General features: G+C 34.6%; 1 protein-coding gene and 1 pseudogene across 2 annotated transcripts in view; one reads left to right on the top strand and one right to left on the bottom strand.

The window, feature by feature from the left end:
* Nucleotides 1–14,829, top strand: part of LOC143226510 (arylsulfatase B-like) — a 58,578-nt pseudogene extending 43,749 nt beyond the window's left edge. Inside the window, exons 20-26 of the transcript XR_013014653.1 lie at nucleotides 3,929–3,992; nucleotides 5,063–5,160; nucleotides 7,083–7,219; nucleotides 9,034–9,092; nucleotides 11,794–11,914; nucleotides 12,483–12,628; nucleotides 13,747–14,829. The product of XR_013014653.1 is annotated as an arylsulfatase B-like (transcript). The remainder of the gene's footprint in view (nucleotides 1–3,928; nucleotides 3,993–5,062; nucleotides 5,161–7,082; nucleotides 7,220–9,033; nucleotides 9,093–11,793; nucleotides 11,915–12,482; nucleotides 12,629–13,746) is intronic.
* A 1,160-nt stretch (nucleotides 14,830–15,989) lies between these two features.
* Nucleotides 15,990–16,812, bottom strand: LOC143226511 (chymotrypsin-elastase inhibitor ixodidin-like). Its single transcript, XM_076457541.1, has 2 exons — nucleotides 16,613–16,812; nucleotides 15,990–16,337 (listed from the first exon to the last, which is right to left on the bottom strand). The coding sequence occupies exons 1-2, from the start codon at nucleotides 16,677–16,679 to the stop codon at nucleotides 16,147–16,149; spliced, it is 258 nt and encodes an 85-aa protein (XP_076313656.1). The 5' UTR covers nucleotides 16,680–16,812; the 3' UTR covers nucleotides 15,990–16,146.
* Nucleotides 16,813–17,228: the final 416 nt, after the last annotated feature.

The following is a 17,228-nucleotide window of genomic DNA, read 5'->3' on the forward strand; positions in this document are numbered from 1 at the left end:
GTTGGTAAAAGATTAGCCCAAGAGTTAGTAGTTATGTTGACTACTAGCTGCCCTCCCTCGACCGTTACACTGCTAAATTAGGGACGGCTAGCGCAGATAGCCCTCGTGTAGCTTTGCGCGAAATTCAAAAACGAACAAACAAACCAAAACCATTGATTGTTTGTGAGTAACATTAGTGGGCGGTACATTTAATAAAATTTCAGTGTCTATGCTCAAAAAAATCGCGGCATGACCTTCTCAAAGCTAAGCTATGGAATTGAAGTGTGGTAGGGTAAGTCGGGATATGTTGTTTCTATTTCTGCCAACAATTCGCGGAATTGACTATGGTTGAGTCCACGAGAGCGAATGAAATTTACTGTTAAAACTATGGGTACCATGACACATGACAGATCCAGATGTTTTCCACACACTGTCTGCTGATGAATAATGCAGTAATGAACCATAGGCTTAGAACAACCCGCACTTTCAACAGCTTTGTAAAGTTGTCCAACTAAACTTTTTTCCTGCACTATATATATTTTTACTACCGTCTGTTGTAACGCACTTCAGCTGTTTCCATTACAGTTTGCACTGAGTCAACGATTTTTCGACTTCTTTGAAAATGTCCTCACCTGTGGCTGTTCCATAATACTGTAAACAGAAACTAATTCTTCAGTCACTTCACAGTTAATATTGACTCCGGAATAATCAACAGCAACTGTGAAGTGTCGGACACATCTGTTGACTCGTCAGCGCGATGAAAAAGCACTCGAACTCTTTGGCCTTGTCTTTCAGCTGAGACACAATATTGCTTCCAATGTTCTCGACTCTATGAGTAACTGTATTCGCCGAAATACTTATAGTCTTAAATAAGTCTACTTTTTCTAGGCACATTTCTTCAGCTGCTTCAATCATACACAATGTAATTAGCTCACCTTCAGTAAATGGTTATCTTCGCTAGGCTAACAGGTGCGTCACTCAGAAACTCTTGTTGCAGCTCCATTCTTTTATTTCTGCAGCTTTCTTCCTCTTGAGTCCCCCGCTAGTACAGCGGTAAATCTACAGATTTACAACGCTAAAATCAGAGGTTTGATTCCTGTCGGTGGGCTCGGCAGATAGCCCGATGTGACTTTACTATAAGAAAAAAACACACATACATACTTCCTCTTAAATACAAACTGTTGTGACGATAAGTTATATTTCAAGGTTTCGAATTTGTTTGAACGAGGCCCGGCATGCCCAGGTGGGTTAAGGCGTTCGAATCGTAATCCGTGGGTCCAGGGTTCGAATCTCCGTCACACCAAACATCCTCGACCTTCCAGCCGTGGTGGCATTATAATGTGACGGTCAATCTCACTATTCGTTGGTAAAAGAGTAGCGCAAGAATTGGCGGTGGGTGGTGATGATTAGCTGCCTTCCCTCTAGCCTTACACTGCTAAATTAGGGACGGCTAGCGCAGATAGCACTTGAGTAGCTTTGTGCGAAATTAAAAAAAAAAAAAAAACTTGTTTGAACGTAGCTTTCCCTTGAACTAAGAATAGTTTCATGTGTGCTTGGAATGTTGTATTCTTTTAACACTACGGAAGTCTATTTGCATATTAAGCACAAGCTTTGTTATGTGATTCAATAACGAGTACTCCACTCTTTATTGTTCTTTAAAAACACGACATTCAGAAACAGCTTTTCTCTTCTTCCCTTATCCTGATATAATAACTAGGAATAGCTATGAACTCGAACATAAAGTAAACAGCAGCATTCACTGACACACACTAAGGTACACGGGGCAGGTGTGGGAAGAAACACGTTACTTCAGGGTACTGGGATCGATAAGTGAGATGACGTAACACTAAGTAATATGACGTTTTCCTGCAAACAGAAAAGTGTATCGCACATGAGTTGGCTTTTACTCAATTATGTTTTATCTTTTATTTTTGTCATCAATAATGGTAATGATATCATTATATCATTTTATTACTTTAATAAACTGATGGCGGGCCAGATAAACCGCAATGAGCTGTATAATGATATATCTATGCTGTGTTCATCCCACGATGGAGTTCCTAATTGTAACTTCCCTAATGCTTACAGTTGACCCACTGCAAATCTACTACTGAAAGGAGTTCAACCAAAACTAATGAATGAAATCAAAACCATTGAGTTGTCCAGCGATCACTTATCAAGACTAAATCGGTTAACGTGAACAAAAAGTTCAAGCTGTACAAATTAATATTCAAATCATAATCTATTTAGAATAATAAATTTTAAACCACGAGCTAATTTTGTCTTTTTTAGCATCGCTCAGAATATACTTTGAATAATTAAATATAACATTATCAGGTTATTCTGTTGCCTTGGATTGTACAATCTAACCAGTTGTTTTTCTTCACATTGTACAAATCTTGTGTTTCAGCGAATTGTTTGAAATGTACAAAAAGTATCTGAACATACTGCTAGATTCTCCAGTAAATTAAATTATTCCATGGATTGTCTCTATAAATATTTTCACAACCGATTTGTTTTTGCCTATATCAAAATTCTTCAGTTCATTTGGAAAAAATAAAACTTAAAAAAAGGGAAATTATTGTCAATCGTTGACATTCATTCACGAAATGTAGTTTGTAGTTTTAACAGTGTAAGACTAGAAGGAAGGCAGCTAGTCATCACCATCCACCGTCAACTCTTGGGTTACTCTTTTACCAACGAATAGTGGGATTGACCGTTACAATATAACATCCCCACGGCTGAAAGGGCGAGCATGTTTGATGCGACTGGGATTCGAACCTGCGTCCCTCAGATTACGAGTCGAAAGCCTTAACCCACTTGGCCATGCCGGGCCTCTTCTAACTAGAGTTTGGATAAGTTTGCTATACCACTGTTTATTGGTTCCAGAAATCGATTTTCTTTTGGCAAAACGCAATGTAAAGTGAATTTTAAAAGTAGGCTAATCAACAACCACCTAGTGAACCTCAGTCCGAAGTGATAATGAAGTACGATTACAATCCCTCTCTATATAAAGAAGTTTCATATTTTCTCTAATGGTACAATCCAGGTTTGCTAAAAATAAAAATAAACACGATTACAATAAAGAAAGGAAGCAATCCCAATAAATAAATTAATTATCAGTTATTAATAAACCAAAATAATCGTAACAGCATCATATGAGATGCCCTGAAAACTAATATTAGACATTAAGCATGACTAAACGTAATCTGAACCTCTCAGAAAAGAAAAGTGAAACCACCAAACTAGACACCATCTAAGTTTATTCTAAAGCTTCCTTTTTCTACGTTACGTAGTCCTCTTGCACAAGTAGATCAATAGAAAGTCTAAGGATCTATAACGCTGAAATTCGAGTCTCGATGCTTGCGGATGGTAGCGTACAGATAACTCATTGTGTAGCTTTGTTGTTAAAAAATAAGCAAAGAAAAAACATAAAATAAGACATTTCTGATAAAAACGCAAAACTGAAACCTAGAAAATAAAGCTTACTTATTCACAGACCACGTAGACTCAGCTTATAAATTACTTCTAATTGTATAACATACCAAAACCAATGATAGATTGTACTAAGTTATGTTTTGATCAGTTTCATTATAACACGTGACGTAAAGTTATTATTACTGAAGGCCAGCGTTGAAATTATTTCTTTTCGTTGTTGTTTTTGCTTTCCTCTCAGTATTTTTTATTAAAAACCTCAGAATAGTTTTATTTTATTTTACTTGAAAAGAGGCCACCAAATAAAAATTGTTTCACGTTTTAGTGAACCATATTTGATGGGCTTGAGACCTTGAACCATTTATGAGTATTGGCTGTGATTTAACAGATTTAGATATAATGGTTTACAAATGCTTTGTTAATATGAGTTACAATCCATGTTTTAAAGACATAATTTTGACATTATTTACAATTCGTATTTTAAAGACATGATATGAAATTCTTTACAATACAGGTTCCTCAGAGATATCTAGATATGTACAAGAATGTTGAAGATATGAATAGAAGGAAATACTGTGGTAAGATTTTGAGAAAATATTTTACTGTGATTGTGACAGTGAAAAGGGAAATTGAAATGGTCATTCAATACTTTTTAGTTTTATCCTCACGAAATAAGACAATTCTGTCAGTGTGCCATTTTGTATTAAAAAAGTGATTTGAGGACCACCAATAAAAAATTATACTTACTTGATGAAGTTCATCATTTTCAAAGAAAATAAATTAGTTTTGTTACGTATTATATTATATTTTTATTTTTTTTTATATTTTACATTATATTTTATGTCAGAAAAGCCTCCAAATTTGGGAAATGGATGGAAATTTCGCAATGCACATTTGACAGCATAAGTTACACGCATTTCTAAATATGTATATTTAAATAAAACAAACATCAACATTAAAATAAATACATAACAGTAAATCCGTCACAGTTTATACAATGACAAGTTAATTAAAAATTATCAATTTAAAAAGAGGTATAGGGATTATCATAGAAATATGGAAACAACGTGAATCAAAATGTAACCATATTTTTGAGCCTATAAATAGAGACTCTTAAGAAAGTAAACAAACTTGGCTGCAAATAGTGTATACGTTGTTTTATCAAGCTATAAATCCCTATTTTGACTTCGCTAAAATTGATAAGTATTGTAAATATTCATAGCTGTTTTTTCCATAGGGCTTCGAAATAATAATAATAAAAATAACAAATGGATTAACTCTGAACTTTGTCGAACATTCCAAAAAATCAGTTTTTCTGATATTATTAATATTTTAGCAGTCTCAGCCATTAAGAGAGAAGGTCTGGAGTGTTCTTTCAAGAACAAGTCTGCATTTGACGATACTTTTTGCCCATATGTTCTATTAGAATATTTGTGAAATTCATCGGACAACCCTATTATGAACTACTATGGTGACTCATGACAATGAAGTTAAAAGTTAGTCTTTGTAGATATGTTTTAATTGTGGAATGTTATAAGATAAGAAGATGTTTTCTCTAACTTCTGTTGTTTGAGATAGTTTGGTGATTACTTTCCGGTTAAGCTAGATAATTACTTTTTAATTTTACTTTTTAAAACTTCCATTCTAGGAATGATTTCAGCTTTAGACGAAGCAGTAGGAAATATAACTACCGCTTTAAAGAAATATGGTTTCTATAGCAACTCAGTTATAGGTTTTACCACTGACGTAAGTATGATTTCTATAGCAGTTTAACTATAGGTTCTAATACTGACGAAGGGATAAACATTCTGTTCAATAATTACTACATACAAGAGAATACTGATTCTAGCGATGACGTAATCTATTTTTATATTCTTGAGCGGCCCCCCGCTAGTAACGCGGTATGTCTCCGGATTTACAACGCTAAAATCAGGGGTTCGATTCCCCTCTGTGGGCTGAGCAGATAGCCCTTTATGGCTTTGCTATAAGAAAACACACAAAACACACATATTCTTGAGCGAGTTTGTTTGATTGTTTTCGAATTTCGCGCAAAGCTACACGAGGGCTATCTGCTCTAGCCACCCCTAATTTAGCAGTGTAAGACTAGAGGGAAGGCAGCTAGCCATCACCACCCAGCACCAACTCTTGAGCTACTCTTTTACCAACGAATAGTGGGATTGACAGTAACATTATAACGCCCCCACGGCTGAAAGGGCGAGCATGTTTGATGCGACGGGGATTCGAACCCGTGACCCTCAGATTACGAGTCCAACGCCTTAACACACCTGACCGTGTCGGGCCTCGAGCCAGTTTAAATATAAGTTTAGATTATCATAAAAGTTTTATAATTATCTGTGTTCCTTGTTAGTTATTGAAAACATAAATTGGCTTGCCACAGTCGTTATAAACTATCGAGATATGTGTAAATTTAGCTATACAAAACACTTTAATATTTATAAAAATAATTTTATTTTAATTTCAATATAGTCAGAAATAGTTCATATGTTATTAAATATAACTTACTTGTAAAAGCAATCTAGGTTTATGATTGCTGATCAATAACCTATCTTTCATACATAAGCTCTTCTTGTCGCGCCCTCTGTTTCATATTTTAATAAATTATTCTGCAATTATAGAACCCTACAATATTGTTTAGCAGTCTTGTTGTGTGAATATTTCTCTCTTTAGATGTTTTTACATTCCTCCAATCATAAACCTATACGAAGCAGCGTGCTGTTAAATACATTTCTATCCAAAATCTCATCTTTTTTACTGTGATGCACATACGTGTGACGTTCCGTGTTTGAAAGCAACAATATAGACATACAGCCATTGGAATGAAGCTCATAGTTTTTATTTTACCTCCCCTTCCTCGTTTTGAGTAGGTTGAACATGTTAGTGATATAGTAAGTCATGGATGAAATTTGGACGGGATGAGTTTTGAAAGGAACAATATTGATGTAGTTGGTAATTCGACGTGAACCCGACAGACGTCAATACAGTCACGTGATCTATAGTTTATTCCACCATATTTGACGTCAAATGCTTATGTTCCTCTTAAGTGAAAAATAGCAAATTTATATTCTAAAATCGTGTTGTTCGGGTTTGCAACTCATCTCGACAATGTTAATAAAAACATAAATTTAGAAATAATGGTTGTAAAACTTAGGGTCCGAATTGTTTATTTAATACCAATGACAACATGTAAAGACTTACTAATATTGCATTAACATGGACTGTTGTTGACCGTTGAAAAGAAGTATTTGACATCTGACATGGCGACGTTGATTGAACCAGAAATCTTCGTGATGTCATGTTGAAGACATCTTACTTACATCCATAGGTACTGAATATGTCGTTTATGGCGCCACTGATAGACAGGCTAATGTTTTAGTTATTTATATGTATGTTGTTAAATCAAATAGAAAAAGGCTTTTATGTCGTCCTTCGGATATTATGGGTGTTATTTTTGCCCTTTAATATAGATAGATTAAGTTCATAATGGGCGTAATCTTTTTCATAGGAAGCTTCATGAAATCAGATTAGAAAGATAAAACAGTAAATGAATGTCGCAATATATATGTATACACATATTTATTTAAATAAAGTTGTTGTTGTATTACGAATAACAAGTGATTCATAAATGACCCCTTTATCTGTTTGATTAGAACGGAGGACAGGTTCGCTTTGGAGGAAACAATTGGCCCCTGAGAGGAAACAAAGGAACATTATGGGAAGGAGGAACCAGAGGTCCTGCATTTGTTCACAGTCCGTTACTGAACAGGATGGGTGTCGTAACCAATAAGTTAGTGTTGTTTCAAAATTCACAACCATCAGAGAGAGGCAGGGCGTTATCCATACGTATCAAGTTGAAGTATTTAGTTCATTAAAATTAAAACGAAACTTAGACAAAAGTAACTAAGTAACAAAAAACTAAGACAAAAGTAACTCTGTGCATCTAAGATAAATAATTAGCATTCTTCGCATCTAATAATCAGTGATGTCGAGAAAACCCACTTGTAGAGAAATATATATGCAAAAACGGCTCGTTTGGGTTGAGAAAATATTTTACATAGAAGAACGAACAACGTTTCGACCTTCTTCGGTCATCGTCAGGTTCACGAGCCGTTTTTGCATATATATTCTTTGCATCTGTTTTGCCTGTACTTTTATATTGTTTTTGCTGGAATTATTAGATTTCTATATTACCTATTATGTATGTTTATGTATTTTCACATACCACAGACAGCGACTTTGTTGCACGTCTTTCGGTTTTCACCATCAGTTGACCAAATACCGAAAATTATGAAAATATCACAAGTAGCACGGCGCATGCGTAAACTGAGAAGCACTAAATTCTAAAGAAATGTGATCAGAGAAATCAGTGGGTAAAGGATGTTACACGATTTAACATAAGAGACTAGAGTTGATAAAATCTGACAACAGACAAACTCAGGGAAAAGTAAAAGCCATTATGTGTTCCCCAAAGTGAAAATAACACTTATTTTCATATGAGTAGGTGTTCCCAAAAGGAAACAAAACGGGTATTTTGAAGTAACTAGGTGTTTTTAAAGTAGATTCCTCATTTAAATTAAAATTCAGAAGTATATTCTATATCAGCCGACTTTATCCGGCACCTGAACAGGGGGCCGATGTTTAGTTGTTGTTGTTGTTTACCAGAAAAGATCAAAATTTCGCTTTTCATGTAACATAAAGATACAATAATGAAAAGAATGGTATACTGTTTCAAGCATTATCTGAATATGAAATTAGTATGAACAGACATTTAAATATAATCCTTTCCGCCAACAGTATGAATTTTGACACTTATGCGTGGTTTCTTTTAACGAATATAAAGCAATAACTGTTTTGAAACAATAGTTTCAAAATAAAAACGTGTACAGGATTAAACCTGAACTCTTATTCAGCCCTCGATTTAAATATATATAATCAACCACTCTCTTAGGTTGCCAAACCGCTTAAAATACTTTGTAATTTAAAATCAATGAAGTAAGAAGAATTCCTTTATTTTTTTCTCTACATAAGACTTATAATTGTATTTTTCTTATGTTTATTATATCGAATTATAGCATATACTAGCTGGAGTATACGTCCCATGGACAGTAGTTATGTAAATTCATGATTAACGAAAGGATATCTTAGGACATGAAAAGTTTCACCCCTTATATGTAATTGTATAAAAACACAAACACGTTCATAAAAACTGTAAAACACAAAATGTGGAACTGGAAGGTTACATGTGTCTCTGTCTGGACTCAACAAACCTTCTTGCCAAATCTGGTGAAAATCTATGAGTAGTGGTTCTAATGAACCTCCATAACAATTTTGGTGAAGATCCATCCCAACCCTGCGAAGTCTTTACGTGAACAAACAACATACAGTACTACTATTATATTTATGTAGTGCATTTGTCTTTTAGCAGGAAGTAGTGGTAGGGTTTTATTTATTGTCTAACTTCACGTACATAGGGTTTTATGTGTTGAATATTCATAGAGGATAAACAGAATATATCCGTTTGACTGAGTTATTTCATTACTTTCAACCTACAAAGAGAAAATACATATTATACACCAATATTAATAGCTATTGTTTCTATAGTCTCTTCCACGCTGTAGATTGGCTACCGACCTTTTTGCATTTGGCACGGGGTCATCCTGGTAAGTGTAAATTAATCTTAGTGTGTGTGTGTGTGGATAAGCGAAACTAAGAATCATTATGTTACCAAATCCTTCCTTAAATATAGTATATAACGCACGATTCTAAAAATGAGGTTACTAGAGTTAAACCATTTTCTTTAAAAAGGTAAAAACACGACATTTGAAATTAATTTCAAAATATAAACGGAACGAACCTAATTCAAAGCTTCCTAATGTGTAAATTTATATCATAAAGTCATTAAAATAGGACGTCAATGTACTTAAATCACACTCGAAAGGCATGGCGCCTATTTTTTAGTGGTTTCTATTCATATCTTTTTAAGCTGTTTTATTACGTTAATTCAGAAATAGTAGAGAACCACTTAAAGCAGGCCACTCTTGAGAAAACTGTTTCCCTTGTGACTAAACAGTGCCAAAGAACTAAATACAATAAATGGCGGTCAGAAACTATTTTTCAGTAGTTGTTGTTTTGAATTAAACACAAAGCTACATAATGGGTTATCTGTGCTCTGCCCACAACGGGTATCGAAACCTGGTTTTTAGAGTTGTAAGACCGCAGACATACCGCTGAGCCACTAGGGGGCTATTTTTTGAGTAATATTATAATTGTTTCTTGAAAAGTACTCAAAATATTTTAGCCTGGGCTGGAAAATCTTTTAGTTTTATCAGAACTTTTAAAACTAACTTTTGCGTTGAAGTATCGTTTTGATAAAATATGACATAGATATGCACTACAGTAATTCTGTTTATAGGACATCAGTGTGAAAAATAAAGACATTGTTATACCTTTTTGCTTCTTTGATTTATTGGATTAACAAGTTATTTATTTTTGTTCTCCAAGCGGCACATTTTCTTATATCACTGACCATTAAATATTTTATTTTTTTAAACTATGTAAAATAGTTTCAGGGATCCAAAAAAATATGAAGTAATTAAAAGTTCGTTTTCCAACAAAACCAAAACCTGTTTGTTCTGAATTAAATGCCCCTCCGTTAATACAGCGATAAATCTACGGATTTACAACGCTAAAATCAGAGGCTCGATTCCCATCGGTAGACTCAGCAGATAGCCCGATATGGCTTTGCTATAAGAAAACACAACACATACACTGAATTTAATATTAAGTTTAGTCCTTTTAAGTTACTACAGGGTTGACAACATTGTATTAAAACGATTTTGAACATTCATATTAGCAAATTACGTCACAGTAACAAGTGATGTAGAGCTATGGTGGAATGGGATTATTAGAACTACATTTTGGGGCCCCGGCATGGCCAGGTGGGTTAATGAGTTCGACTCGTAATCCGAGGGTCGCGGGTTCGAATCCCAGTCGCACCAAACATGCTCGCCCTTTCAGCCGTGGGGGTGTTATATTGTGACGGTCAATCCCACTATTCGTTGGTAAAAAAGTAGCCCAAGAGTTGGCGGTGGGTGGTGATGACTAGCTGCCTTCCCTCTAGTCTTACATTGCTATATTAGGGACGGCTAGCGCAGATAGCCCTCGAGTAGCTTTACGCGAAAATCCAAATAAAAACAAACTACATTTTGCCATTGTTTAGCCTATTTGTAGGTAGTACAATGTCACCAAACATTTACAGATTCTGAGAAGAGTATCTAATAGCCCTTTCAAATAAAAAGTATTTGTATGCTCACATTATCATGTGTTCAGTTTGGAAACTTAGAATTTCTAGGACAGGGATGTCTCTTTACTTAATGGCATTGAAAAACAAAGGATTATAAATCAATTTGGTCCTGCAACAAGTCACAACCTAATCGGGGAAAGCAACACTACGCGTTTTGCAATAGGTAAAAATTCACAAGCAATAAATGACAAAAGTCGCTCCAGGTAACAGCCTACGACATAATGAAGAAGGAACTTCATCTGGAAAAGTGACACAAGACACTTTTACTGCTTCTATGACATCCTTTCAACTGCCGCATACATTAAGAAACTGAAGACAGAGATGGTTATTCACGGTATTCCATACGAAAAAGTACTTGTTAAGTTGCTAGACGGATCACCTGTAGATTTTCTTCAATAAGACTGTTGGGAAGATTGCTAAGAAACTGTTGTTCTCGTACACTAAATAGATATGTAAACCATGCTTTGGACGTGACGACCTGGCAAGGCTCCAATATCATTTTAATACAATGTAATTATCATTCTGTATAACGTAAATACGTTTTTATAATAATGCATATTTATTACGGATGCATATTTTTTTGTATTTATCCATTTAACTGTACATTGATAAATGATGCTAGTTTGAACCGTAAATTTTAGATTAAAGGAAAAGAAAATATAGACATATGTAGCTAAAATAATAATATTTCTATTTTCATAAACCTTGTTTGTTTGTTTTTTGGAATTTCGCACAAAGCTACTCGAGGGCTATCTGTGCTAGCCGTCCCTAATTTAGCAGTGTAAGACTAGAGGGAAGGCAGCTAGTCATCACCACCCACCGCCAACTCTTGGGCTACTCTTTTACCAACGAAAAGTGGGATTGACCGTCACTTTATAACGCCCCCACGGCTGGGAGGGCGAGCATGTTTGGCGCGACGCGGGCGCGATCCCGCGACCCTCAGATTACGAAGCGCACGCCTTAACGCGCTAGGCCATGCCAGGCCTTTCACAAACCAAAAGGAAAGTGCTTGTAGTATCAGCAATAACGTTTTATGTTTTTTTTTATTCTTTGTTTAGACCCAGGAATTGATGGAATCAACCAGTGGAATATGATTAATGGACAAGGAGCACCTTATCGACGCGAGTTTGTTTACAACATTTATGATACAAAAACATCAAAAACAAGGGGGGCTATCAGGTAGAACGTCTTCTGTCATCAGGACAGTTGAAGTATTTATGTTTCACTGAATAATGGGCTTAACTTCAAACTATTGTACTTTATCTAGACTAATGATATCGTGTCAGAATTTAAATCAGATAATTCATGGTTTGGGCCCCGTTGTCTGAAAGTCTCACTTTGGAGCATTTGTTGTATATTTTTGTCACAGCAGAATAATAGATACTTTAATTGTTTTTGTAATCAGGAAGTACTGAGGCGTTAATTAACTTCGTAACCAGGAAGAATTGGGTTTTAACTGTTTCTGTAACCAGGAAGATTTGTTTGTTTTGAATTTCGCGCAAAGCTACACGAGGGCTATCTGCGCTAGCCACCCCTAATTTAGCAATGCAAGACTAGAGGGAAGGCAGCTAGTCATCACCACCCACTGCCAACTCTTAGACTGCTCTTTTACCAACGAATAGTGGGATTGATAGTCACATTATAACGCACCCACGGCTGAAAGGGCGAACATGTTTGGTGTGACGGGGAAATCCGATAGATCAATTACTGCTAAATTATATTTATACCGTGTTTTTTTTTTTTTCAGGGTTGGAGATTATAAGTTAATCCTTGGCTCAGGTGGTTATCCGAGTGGATGGTTTCCGCCTCCTACTACCAAATTGATGAACATCAGAAACGCCAACACAGAAGAGAGCCTTCTGAAGGATGACATATATCTTTTTAATATCAGGAGTAATGTATTTAATAGTACTGAAGACGATCATATAATTTTAAGCGCGATGATTTACAAAAATACTTGAATAAAGTAATTTTGTTTCGAAAAGCAAGCTGCGACTGTAATTAGACCTCGAATCGGTCAAGAGACAAAAGGAAATCTTCAGTAGCTACGGCTTTTGAAATTCTTTTAGGCAGGATTAGAGTAAATTCATCTATGGTGCTTTTTTTTCTTCTTTTTATTAACTATAATATTTTGCGTCAACAATAGTAAGGATGGGGCGCGCGAATACTCAATTCACTTTGTTTACTCATCAGAATCTCTACCAGCCTACCTTCAAATTAAAATTGTTTTAGGCAGATTTTTTTTTTTTTTAAATTTCGCGCAAAGCTATACGAGGGCTATCTGCGCTTTTAGGCAGAATTAGAGTTATAACTTAATTATGAGATATTGGACATGGTCATACACATAAATCGAAAGGGTTCAGAACTGTAACCAAATTTCAAATCTCTCAAGAATGTGACGGAGGTATGAGTTAAAAGTTTGTACTTGAAAAACTTAAGAGCTATTATGAGCCGCTATGCCTAAAAATTCACTGTATCTGACTATAACAAATAGAGTAATAGTTTCAAAGAATTTGTCTAAAAGAATTATTTAAATAAAATATTATATTATTCCCGTAAAGTTAGTATAAACTCATATTTAAAAATTATCTTATTTTTCATCTTAGACGTATTTTGTTACATACACGAACTTTGTAATGTATATGTTAGTTATGATAAAGTAAACACATATTTACTTTGTAGCTCGCCTCATCTTGGTGACAAAAGTCAAAGTAACATGAATTTTAAGTTCACGCACTTGCTTGATAATATAAAATAATGCTATTTTCTATGGTTACAAAAACGTTTTACTTGCTAATCAAAACACTAGTGTGAATACATTAATGTCTAATACATTTACTCCACGTACGTTGTTGAAAAATGTTCTTTTACAGGAAGTACACAAATGTTTAATACGACTTTATAAGTCATTAAATATCTGGTAACATAGTTGTTATCAAATAGTAACTAAAATGGATCTGTGTAAACCTTTTCGAGTGTATATTTGACGTTTTGTTTGCGATCTTTATCAGGTGATCCAACGGAACGTCAGAATCTAGCAACTTCAAATCCACATATTGCTGAAAAGTTGAAGCGCCGTCTATTCCAGTTAAAAGGAACCATGATTCCAGCGGACGACCCTCCACGTGATCCGAAGGGAAATCCAAGATACTGGAATAAAGTTTTCTCTCCTGGATGGTGCAGAGCAAGGGGTTAAAAACACATTTCAGTGCTGAGGGAATAACCTTTAATGTTCATATTAGCTTTATCTGTTATACGTGTAATAATTTATCGATGGATTGTGCTTCGTAAACCTACGCAATTATACGGTATGCTCGATAACAAAAAGAAACCGGAGCTTAATTAATGTATTTCTACATATATTTTGATCTAGAGACTTTTAGAAGTATTGCAGTTTTACAACCACAACACTTCTGTTCGTTTCTGTATTTCTTACTAATGAAATATTTATTTGACACATAACTACTTTGGAAATGAAGACAAGAAGACTTATTTTTTTTCTTTGCATGTGCAAGTGAGAAAGACAAATATTTGGCTTGTTTGAAAGTTAATATATTTCACTATTTCACGGAGCGTAAAACTGAATCGTTGGAGAAACACTTAGTGGAGTAAAATATCTGAAACGTCTAATCCTGAGAAAGAATTGTCTGGATAACACGAATAACGTTAGGAATAAATGACTTACATTCCTGGTTGACTCTTATTTCAACCTTTTGACAACTGCGAATATTATATATAATTTATTACAGGGAACGCCACCTAATGGTTTTGTTTATGTTAAAGTGGAGAGTCACATTTGGTAAAATAAATAAAATTATGATCAGAGTATACAAAACAAAACACTAATAAAGAAATAGTTAAACGTATTCAGTGTAATAATACCTAAACCTGGGCTAGGTAGAAAATTTGTGTTAATACGGGCATAGCAAAGGAGTGTTTATTTCCTTTAAACTTCAAGAACCTATTACAAGTGATTTTATCGAAGGTTTTATTAAAAACTTGATAAAAACAATTTGGTTACTTAAAATAAAAACGTTTACGTTTTGTTTTTTTAAATTCATATGTGATGTTGTCAATAAAGATAATGAACACAATGTTTTCAGTGTGTGATGCTGTCAATAAAGATAATGAACACAATGTTTTCGGTGTGTGATGCTGTCAATAAAGATAATGAACACAATGTTTTCAGTGTGTGATGCTGTCAATAAAGATAATGAACACAATGTTTTCAGTGTGTGATGCTGTCAATAAAGATAATGAACACAATGTTTTCATTGTGTGATGCTGTCAATAAAGATAATGAACACAATGTTTTCGGTGTGTGATGCTGTCAATAAAGATAATGAACACAATGTTTTCATTGTGTGATGCTGTCAATAAAGATAATGAACACAATGTTTTCAGTGTGTGATGCTGTCAATAAAGATAATGAACACAATGTTTTCAGTGTGTGATGCTGTCAATAAAGATAATGAACACAATGTTTTCAGTGTGTGATGCTGTCAATAAAGATAATGAACACAATGTTTTCAGTGTGTGATGCTGTCAATAAAGATAATGAACACAATGTTTTCAGTGTGTGATGCTGTCAATAAAGATAATGAACACAATGTTTTCGGTGTGTGATGCTGTCAATAAAGATAATGAACACAATGTTTTCAGTGTGTGATGCTGTCAATAAAGATAATGAACACAATGTTTTCGGTGTGTGATGCTGTCAATAAAGATAATGAACACAATGTTTTCAGTGTGTGATGCTGTCAATAAAGATAATGAACACAATGTTTTCAGTGTGTGATGCTGTCAATAAAGATAATGAACACAATGTTTTCAGTGTGTGATGCTGTCAATAAAGATAATGAACACAATGTTTTCAGTGTGTGATGCTGTCAATAAAGATAATGAACACAATGTTTTCAGTGTGTGATGCTGTCAATAAAGATAATGAACACAATGTTTTCAGTGATTCTACCAATTTTTTGTTGTATTTTCGTGTGAAGCTTCAATGATCGTTCAGCGTCTTTTTAATATTTTTACTATTTTGTAGTTATGTATTGAAGTATTTAAAGATCAAAAAACAAGTAAGTATTCTGAGATAACTTGTGGGAATATTGGGCTAAGTATTCTGAGATAACTTGTGGGAATATTGGGCTCACGTGCCTCATTTTTAGAATTAAAACAGTTTTTCTCGAAAACTATTTCACTGTAAAATGTAATTTAATTTTTATGAAATGATTTTAGCTTGAAATCAAGATGACTGAAAATCGAAAATCATTTATAATAAGATAACATCAACATATGCTTATCCAATCATGATAGAACTAATCAAAGTGTTGTGAATGGCCAAACCAAAACTCGTGCACCCAGAAAATACCATCCATGAAATTTAAATATTACGAATAACTTCTTCCTTAAACCAATGGACACTGGGCAGGAGGGATGCAGATGTGTCCAGGTCCACGAACCAAGTCCACACTACAAAAACATCCTTCGAGACACTGTGAAGAACAGTTCTGTGGTTTAGGGTTTTCGCACGTAGGCTCACATATTGGGCCACAAAAAGTGTGAAATTCCCCATCTCCAAGACACAAGATTTCTTGAGCTGAATGAAAAAAAGGACAAAAAAAAAAACAGAGATTTGTTTGTCTTTTCTTTGTAACGTTAACAGGGTTATTTTGCCACTATCTAATGTGGAAGAGTTCGTCACACTTTCAAGTAATTTTTAATGTTTCGTAGTTTGACATTTTGATTAAAACTATAAAATCGCTTTACGTATCGAACTAATATCGAACTACTAGCTACTCGAGATAATCTGCTATTTTATTTTATTATTTTCTAATATGCACGATTTATATCATATATTTAATGTAACCTTACCGTGGGCCGTGGTTGTAAACACAAGACAGTAACTGACGACGAACATCTGCGCAAGAATCTGGTTCATATTCAACTGTACGTCTGATCAAACGCGCAGTAGATATTCTCTGTGTAGATCATACGATTCTAAACATCTGTACGTAAATGTCAGCTGAAAACAATTTATATCACGAAACATATCGTGACCTGATATGGATCTGCAGAGATCTCAACATACGTTTGATGGATTTCGCACAGTGAATCCACGTCTGTTGAAATATTCAGTGTCACGTGCTATCCGGTTTGCGCAGTTCTTACCAATAGTGTTATATGTATGTTACCCCCGAGATAAAACAGTGGTGGCAAATCCAGACATATTTCCTACGGAAGTTCTCCAGAAACGCAGGATATTACATGTGGGTATCAAAAGTAGGTCTAACAAGAGTTGAGCTTACGTTTGGTGATGTTCACATACGTTTCTTCTTACGCACTTCTTTACTAAATTACAAGTAACTAAATAATTTAATAGATATTTGAATCTTCTCTATTTTCTGTATTTGTAACAGAAACTATATACCCAATGAGCGAGGATATTTGCACGAGCTCTGCATTTCTTTACACTCCAACATTATTATTC

This window comes from Tachypleus tridentatus, chromosome 9 (assembly GCF_004210375.1).
Source record: "Tachypleus tridentatus isolate NWPU-2018 chromosome 9, ASM421037v1, whole genome shotgun sequence".
In the NCBI taxonomy this organism is placed as follows: domain Eukaryota; kingdom Metazoa; phylum Arthropoda; class Merostomata; order Xiphosura; family Limulidae; genus Tachypleus; species Tachypleus tridentatus.